The following is a 9,003-nucleotide window of genomic DNA, read 5'->3' as shown; positions in this document are numbered from 1 at the left end:
CTCTCTCAAATAAATAAATAAAATCTAAAAAAAAAAAAGTAGTGTCTACACACAGTGTGGAGCCCACCGTGGGGCTTGAACCCACAACCCCGGGATCAAGACCTGAGCTAAGATCAAGAGTCAGACGCTCAACCGACTGAGCCACCCAGGCACCCCTGACTCTAGGACTTTTTAAAAGTTAAATGACTTGCCCAAGGTCACACAGCCAGGCAATGGCAGGGCCAGGGGCAGGACCCCAGGTCTGTGTGACTCCAGGTCCATGCAAGGGCCTGGCCTCTGCCCCTGAGGTGTTTGGATTCTGAATAAGAGGCGACGCCCGGGGAAGTAAGGATGGTTAGAGGTCAAGGTCGGGAAAGCTGCCTGACAGGAGTCCCATGCTTTATATCATAAGGAGAAGAAAAAAAAAAAAAAAAGAGTCCTGTGCTTCCTCCGCCAACATACTTGTTTAGCTGTCCTGTAACCTTGTGCTTTCTCGTCTGTCTCCCTCACAGCCTGTGAGCTCCTCGGGGCCTGACCCTCAGGCGTCTCTGTATCTGCAGCGCGCATGACAGGGCCAAGTGCCCCGAGAGCACTGGGCATGATTGTTGGGCTCCTTCGCTAACTCACCTGACAGGCATTAAGGAGTACCTACTGTGTGCCAGGCACTTGGCTAGGTGGAGAGTGGAACCTCCGCAGAATAGTATCTCTGCCTTTACCGCATTTGCGGTCCTATGGGAGTTAAAGAAACAAGGGGCCAAGTGAGTCCAAACAGGATGACAACGTATGGTCAGTGCTGAGCAGGGAAAGGAGCAGGACTTGGTGAGGCAGAGCGAAGCTGGTGCTGAGGGGAGAGGGGAGGGACGGGTGAGGCGGGCCGTTCTAAGGCAGTGATGTGCAGGTGGAGATCTAAAGGAAGAGGAGGAGGAAGAGATGTAGAGTGCGGGGAAGCGTGTTGCAGGCAAAAGGAACAGCCTGTGTGGAGACCCTGAGATGGGGCAGGGTTGGTCTGGTCTATAAGGCCTGTGGGACTGGAGTGAGTGGGGCCTTGAAGTGGGGTGCAGGTAGGGGAGGATCAGGCAGGGCCTCTGAGATCAGGGGAAGGGTGGAAGGGTTTGTTTGAAATGCTGAGGCAGCCATGGGTGGGTTTTAGGTTAATGGATAGCAAGCCCAGATGGCTTTTCAGGAGGTGGTTCTGACCACAAGGTGGAGAACGGGTGGGAGGGGAACAGGAACAGAAGCAAGGAGGCCAGTGAGGGGACCATGGAGTCTGGACCTGGGTTGGCGGCGGGGAAGCTAGGTTGGGTTTGGGAGGAAGAACTGGCCGCAGTCACTGATGGACTGGCTGACGGTGGGAGTGGGAAGGGAATAATTAGCAAGGGGGCTTGAAGAACTGGGTGGATGGAGCCGCCATTTATGGACCAGCAGAAATAAGGGGAAGGAACTGGTTTGTGGGGTAAAATCTCAAGCTGTTGCACTGAACTTGAGACACGTGTTAAGCATCCAGGGGAGATGTCGAATAGGTAGTTTGAGTGTGGGGGTCAGACGAGAGGCCTGGAGTACTTGGGAGTGCCGGGCTTGCAGGTGGTACATCAAAGCCATGAGGATGGACGAGAGAAGTCCTGAGAAGTAGAGGAAGAGAGACTGGGACGGAGGGACAGAGAACAGGCAACAGCTCTGAGGAGGAATTCAAGAGGGAAAGGGGGATCAGCTGCTCTGTCAAGTGCATCAGCTGCTATGGAGAGAGAGGTCACGGAGAGCAGAACTGAGTGTTCTTTGGATTTAGCAACATGCCTGCTATGGAGAGAGAGGTCATGGAGAGCAGGAACTGAGTGTTCTTTGGATTTAGCAACATGCAAGCTACTGGTGACTTTCACTGGTTCACTGACTCAGTGAATGACTCAAAAGATGCATAAAGAGGAGACAACTAGAGTGGGTTGAGGAGTCAGGGAAAGATTTTGGAGGGAGGGAGACAGCGTTTCAGCAAGATCCTTGGGGGGCTGAGTCCTGAGAGACCTAAATGCTACCTGCAGGAAGCTGAACTGGGGGTGGGGGGCAGAGGGTACCATTCACTGGCCTCCCTGCCCTGGAGGGAAGGGGGGGAGGAGCTGAGGCTGGGGAAGCTGATGACCCTGCCCCAGGGGACAGAGCCACTACTCCCCACCAACATACACACAGGACTCAGAGGTGTGTCCATGTCCCTCCCTGCACAGAAGTCCTGGGAGGTGAGGATTCCAAACCCACAGCCTCAGAGCAAAGAAGGCTCTCAGATACCACCTGGAGGGGCCAGCTCAGTACACAGAGAGGGGCAGGGGCTGGCTTTAGGTCACCCAGCATGTCAGTGGTAGGGGACAGGTATCTCCAGTGATTTCCAGTGGCCCTCCCCCAGTGAGTAAGTGTGAATTCTTTAGCCGGGCATACAAGGTCTTTCATGCTTGAGCAAGAACCCAGCCCCTCCCAAACATCTAGCGCATGCAAATACGTATAGCCTCGGGCAGTCCTTGCAACAATCCTTTATTGTAGGTGTTATTATTCTCATTTTGCAGATGAGGAAGCTGAAGCTCAGAGGAGTCTGGGCGCCTGTCCAAGGTTGCACAGCTGAGCCAGGATATCATCTCATGAGTATCTCCAAAGTTGTCTTTTCCTCATGCCCTGCAGCATTCACCATAAAGAGCCTCTCCTCTGGGAAGCCATCCCTGACCTCCCTGGCCCTGAGTTACCTGGGAGTCAGGTCACGTCCCCTGACACCAAATCACTTGTTCAAGTCACGAAAAAGTCCCTTGAATGGGCTGGAAATCAGTGGTGCCACTGAAGCCCAAGGCTCCAGCAGCCTGTGCCACAACCCAGTGACCACAGAGACCCCATGGCATGCTATTCCCCAGGCCTGTGGCCACAGGCCAGCTGCCCACAGCAGGAGTGTTAGCACCTACTGAATTCGTACAGAACCCCCTCCCCTCCCAGCCAAACATGTGCCCCTCCCTCACCTGGAGACCACCAGTGGTAGGATCAGCATCTTCAACATCCTCATCAAGAGCTCCCCAGGAAACTGGAAGTAATTAATTTCCTGAAAATACAGCAAGAGCGGGGATTATAGCAGGCGGTACCGACTTGACAGTTGTTCATGTCTTCAAACACCGTTCCACCCGCACGCTCCTGTGCACCACGCGGACGGCAGAGGCCACGGAGGAAGCACCAGCTTTGGAGCCAAACAGACTTGGGTTCTAATCTTGACCCCCCCGGAACTAGCTCTGTGGCCATCATCCAAGTTAAGTTTTTGGACTTGCAACCATCTTTCTCTTCCTCCCTTCCTCCCTCCCTCCCTCCCTCCCTTCCTTCCTTCCTTCCACCAAAGCTAAACACTTGGTTAATGGTCTGATACTTTGAAAAGCCCCAACTCCTAGAATTTTGGTGCTGAGAAGGGGTTTTAAAGATCTTCTAGTCCAGCTGAGCCAAGAGATGGAGAGGACTTAGCAGTGACAGTGCAGGACCAGAAATCAGGCCCCCTTGTCCTGTTCTACTATCATTTCCAATGCTCTAGAAAATCTTTATGAAATAAGGGTGAATGGGAGAGAAACTTAGTCCTTACATGAGCAAAAATGCCTTTATCCTACCCTTACCTCAGATATTAGTCTGGCCATATATAAGATTCTTAGTTTGAAAGAATTTTCCCTCTAAATTTTCAAAGGCGTTTCCCTTTGTCTTCTAGATTCTGGTGTTGCTTATGATGTTTGGAACCATTCTTCCTATTCCTTGGTGGAGACTTGTTTTATTCCCTCAGAACCATTTAAGGATTTTCTGTTAATTTCCAGTTTTCTGTAATTTTCATGGTGATGTACCATGGCATGAGAGTTTCTTCTTTCTTTCTTTTTTTTTAAATTCATAGTGCTGTGCATATTTTTCACTTCTGAGAAAATTTCTTACATGCCCTGTGAAAATTTTCTCCCCATTTTTTCTGTTAGCTCTCTCGAAAACTCTCTTATTAGAGAGTTGGATGTTGGACACCTCTAATTTTCTTCTATTTTCATCTTGTTTTGTTTTACTTTCTGGGAGATTTCTGCAACTTTATCCTAGCTATTGACATGTTTATCTTGCCTCGTCGATTTTTAATTTCCAAAAATTCTTTCTTTCTTTCTTTTCTTTCTTTCTTTCTTTCTTTCTTTCTTTCTTTCTTTCTTTCTTTCTTTCTTTCTTTCTTTCTTTCTTTCTTTCTTTCTTTCTTTCTTTCTTTCTTTCTTTTCTTTCTTTTCTTTCTTTCTTTCTTTCTTTCTTTCTTTCTTTCTTTCTTTCTTTCTTTCTTTCCTTCCTTCCTTCCTTCCTTCCTTCCTTTCTTTCTTTCTTTTTTTTAAGATTTTATTTATTTTTTGACAGAGAGAGAGACAGCAAGAGAGGGAACACAAGCAGGGGGAGTGGGAGAGGGAGAAGCAGGCTTCCCGCGAAGGAGGGAGCCCAATGCAGGGCTTGATCCCAGGACCCTGGGACCATGACCTGAGCCGAAGGCAGACACTTAACGACTGAGCCACCCAGGTGCCCCGCAAAAATTCTTTCTTGTTCTCGGATTGTTCCTTCTTTTTGTATCCTGTTCTGTCTTACAGTCACTGTATCTTCTCTCACATCTCCGAAGAACTTAAGACAAGATTTAAACAATTTTCTTCTAATTCCTACTTTGTCTCTGCTTCCTTAGAGACCCTTTTCCGTTTGTTTAGTCCCTGTCTCTGTTAGAAGCTTTGACTGACTTTCTGCTCGGATGTAAGTGTGAGGCCCTGAACTTGTGTGTATGCGCGAGTGGAACTTGTCAGGTGATGGCTCCTCAAGGAAGGTGATGGGTGACAGTCTGACTTGTTTACTCTGGATAGAATGGGATGGGGGAAGAATCGCCTTTAGAGCAGGATTTGGAGATCTTTTCTCTGAGGCTCGTGAGAAGTCTCTTCTCACCTCCGACTAGGGGGTGAGGATGTGCCTAAGCCCGGCTGACAGCAGTCTTACGGAGATCCCACACTCGAAGGCAAATGTCCACTCATTTGTGGGATGCATGTGCCTCATCACCTCCCCTCCCCCAGTACACACAGGTGGACCGAATTTCCCGAAGTCAAGCTTCTCTGTGAGGCACAGGCAGGGCGGTAGAGATGGGCGGATGAGGAGTCCCCTGATTACAGGAACTGGAAGGGACTGACAGCCTAAGTGCTCCAGTTACAAAATTCCAACCAATGTCTCTGATTTCACCTCCTTGCTTCACCTGGCCTCCTGCAGCTCTGTGCACTTTCAAGTGCAGAAGCTTTCTGGAGTTCTCCGAGCCAAACTGACATGGCATCTACCTCTATAGACACAGGGTTTAGCTTTCTGTGCTCTGCTGAGTGAGATCATTCAACTCTATCCTCTTCCCATCTTTGCCTAATTTATGGTACTCCCTCAACTTCTTTTCTCAATTGTCTCCTTTTATATTCTCTTGGGAGTCTATATCTTTAAAAAATTCCATTACTATAGTTTTAGTGGAATTCCAAGAAGGAAAGGAAAATGGATGCAATTGTAAATTCACTGTGGTTTAACTGAAGCTCTCAAAATGATCTCTATTTTTATTTATTTGTTTTTATTTATTTATTTATTTATTTTATTTTTTTTTTTAAGATTTTATTTATTTATTTGAGACAGAGAGAATGAGAGACAGAGAGCATGAGAGGGAGGAGGGTCAGAGGGAGAAGCAGACTCCCTGCCAAGCAGGGAGCCCGATGTGGGACTCGATCCTGGGACTCCAGGATCACGACCTGAGCCGAAGGCAGTCGCTTAACCAACTGAGCCACCCAGGCGCCCTATTTGTTTGTTTTTAGAGAGGGAGAGAGAGCATACACACATGTGCACGGCAGGGGGAGAGGGAAAGAGAGAATCCCAAGCAGGCTCCACGCCCAGTGCATAGCCCCACATGGGGCTCGATCTTAGAACCCCAAGATTATGACCTGAGCCGAAATCAAGAGTTGGACACTTGAGCCACCCAGGGACCCCTCAAAATGATCTATGTTTTTACATGAGATACTATTTCCAAAGATAAAATCTGCGATCTTGTAAGTTCTTTTCACAAGGAGGACATGCTTCCATTTTGCAAATTGTTTACAACTTGTGCCTGTTGCATAAGCTTACAAAATAAGGAGGGTTTAATTTCTGAGTCACAGGCAGAGATCATAGAAACAACCCCTGGATTTCAAAGTAAGATGCTGAGAAAGCCAGTTCCTGCCAAATCACTGATCAGACTCCACATCCTTTCTTCGGTTTATCTGGCAGGTTAATCCAGACCAGAACACATTTGCATTTCCAAGCAGACGGGGCAGGCAGCTTTGGCAAAGGAGGCCCCAGATGAACTTGGCTTTTAATAATAAGGATTCCAATTTGTTTTCACAAAATAATCTTCCGGCAGGAAATATATTTTTTGTTGCTCAGGGAAATTAAAGAAAGATTGCAGATTGTGCGTTGCCCATTTAATTCAGCAAAGAGGCGAGGGTTCTCTCTGTGACAAGCCCTGAGCTAGACTCACATTTTGGCTCATGAAAGCCCATGTGATGTTCAGCAAGTCAAAATCTGCTGGGAGCTCCAGACACCTGCACAAAAGCCTCAGAAGCAGGACAGTCGGCAGCTGTCTACAGGGGAAGGCTGAGCGTGGGGTGAGCGGGGGAGCAGAGGATTATTTCAAGTGGGGGCAGGTCTGGAAGAATTTTTGTAAGATATGGAATATGAGATGGCTCTCAACACAGTTAGGACTTGGACAGGCAGATGAGGGAGGGAGGAGTGAAGTACCAGCCACTCAGCGCCACTGTATGCCTGGCACTGATGAGTCCTTGTTTATTCTCATGACAGTTCTAATAGACCTATAGTGCCCCCCACTCCAGATAAGGAAAACGAGGTCCAGAGAGGAGATAGGATTTTGCCAAGGGCCACACAGCCGTTTCCGAGTAGAGTCAAAGTTCAAGGTTCTGCTGCCTCCAGAGTCCAAGTCTCTCCCTTAATAGCTGAGAGTGGCTTAACAGTGTTACCCTTGTAATAGGGACTCAGTTCTCAGGGAGGGAGTGTTTCCCTTTTCATGGAAGATGAAATATGATGCTTGAGCCCCAGGTGTAGATCATATTAGGTGTTGGTGAGCTGCAGGAAGAGGAATTTTGTGAAATAGGGGATCTTCCAGGAGCCCATTGACAAAGATTCTCCTCGAACAAACATGAGACTAGCAAATCGGGGCTCTCTTTTCGGCCAGGCCTCATCCTTGGGCCTTGTCTTCGGCCTGCCTGGCCCAATTATAGCAAAAATCCTGCCACGTCAGGTTAGCGAGAATGCCCCCTCTCTACCTTCAGCAAGAATCCCTCTACCCTCCACGTCTCCTCTTAGCAATGTTCTCTCAGTTGGCCCCCTCACTATGTTCATTGTCTCTAAGTCCCCAGCTGTCTTTGTTGTGTTCGGACATGAGCCTGATCTCTCTCCCCTGTTCCCATGGTCTTGACACCTATCCCAGTAGTCCTGAACAAAGTCTCCCTTACTGTTTTAACAAGGGTCAGAATCATGTTTTCTCCAGTGCCATGGGAGTGTCCCTCCCTGTCCTGTGGGAGATGGGTGCTGAGAGGGACAGGGGCCCTTGCTCAGGCAAGGCATTGCCACCCTTGTAGTTACACAGGCCAGAACCCCAGGGGCCGGCCCTGCTTCCCAGCCCTGCACCCAGTCTGCCACCATGTCCAGAGGGTTCCTTTTCTGGAAACAGTTCTCACATGGGCCCTGTTCATCCTGCTGTCAGGTCTCACCGCTGTCACCACCTCCTCACCTGGTCCCCTGCCTGTCCCACCACTCCCTCATCCTGCACTCAGCACCAGAGTGATCTCTCCGAGTTGAGATCTGACCATTTCGCTCCCCTGCCCAAAGCGGCTCACGGCGGTGCCAGGCCCCCGAGGGCCCCTGGGGCTCCAGCCCCTGCCTCACGGGCTACATCCCAGCTGCTGTGAACAGTCTGCTCCACACACGCCGAAGTATTTTATGGCCCTGGGTCTCGCTCCAGCTGTTACCTCTGCCCGGAATACCATTCCTGGGTCTTTTGTCATCTGAGCTGCTCTGGGAGGTGTTCTCTGATGCCTGAGCCCCTTCTTCCTGCCCCCGTCCTCTTCACCTTGTGCTTGTTCTAATGAGATGCCCTGACCTCTCGCTCACCTGGTGATGCCATCTGTAACCACTTCCTCTGCCATTTTACTGGCTGTCACTCTAGTTCTGCAGGGTTTCATCACACCCATGCTACAGATGAGAAGACTGAAACCCAGAGAGGCCAAGTGACTCCCCCACTATCATGTCACCAGGGAGCCATGGAGTGGGATAGATTCCCAGATCCCTCAGGCCCACATACCCCTCGTCGACGGGGACCCCCGAGAAGCTCTGGGTGGCTGACCTGTGGTGAGAGGCGACGGGTCCTCAGGAAGAAGCCGAGAAGGCAGCCCACGGTGACAGACAACACAGACAGGATGAGCAGTCCATTTCGCTTGCACACATCCTTCCCTCGTGCCAGGATGGCACCTGGCACCATGGTGAGCCCAGCCTGCCGGCACAGGGCACAGCACCATTCCATGCACGTGAGGCCAGCTGAGGGCACAGGGTCCCAGCCAGGGGGTCTGGCTGCTCAGCAGGCAGGTGGGCACATGGCCTGCATGGCTGCCCCAGAGGGAAGCCACAATCCTATTACCAGCTGCATCATTAGGAGCCAGAAACAGATTAGGGCCTGGGAAATTAGAGCAGGCCATGTGGTCTGGGGATTTGGACCTCAAAGCCAAGTGCACCTCTCAAACAGGGGAGGGGCCCAGAGACTTGCTTGGTTGGTTTGATTTTTACCCCCGCTTTATTCCAGAAAGAACTGTGGCAAAGCAATAAGATACTAGCAGTCACTAACATAAATTAAGCATTTACTGTGTACCAGGTGCTGTTCTAGAAGCACATTACTTACTTGCATCAAGGCATTTAATCCTAATATCAATTCTGACAAGTGAGTACTATGAGTATCATTTTACAGATGAGGAAACT

General features: G+C 49.7%; 1 protein-coding gene across 1 annotated transcript in view; it reads right to left on the bottom strand.

The window, feature by feature from the left end:
- Positions 1-8,527, bottom strand: part of SLC1A7 (solute carrier family 1 member 7) — a 42,792-nt gene extending 34,265 nt beyond the window's left edge. The window contains exons 1-2 of the mRNA XM_045897671.2: positions 8,378-8,527; positions 2,961-3,040 (exon numbers count right to left, since the gene is read on the bottom strand). Of these exons, the coding sequence (XP_045753627.2) occupies positions 2,961-3,040; positions 8,378-8,512 (215 nt within the window). The 5' untranslated portion in view covers positions 8,513-8,527. The remainder of the gene's footprint in view (positions 1-2,960; positions 3,041-8,377) is intronic.
- Between the last annotated feature and the right edge of the window lie 476 nt (positions 8,528-9,003).

The sequence above is a fragment of the Mirounga angustirostris genome, unplaced genomic scaffold (genome assembly GCF_029215605.1).
Source record: "Mirounga angustirostris isolate CCGP_5_RB_7025 unplaced genomic scaffold, mMirAng1.0.hap1 SCAF_4, whole genome shotgun sequence".
Lineage (NCBI taxonomy): Eukaryota > Metazoa > Chordata > Mammalia > Carnivora > Phocidae > Mirounga > Mirounga angustirostris.
This window is presented reverse-complemented; position numbering and strand designations above follow the sequence as displayed.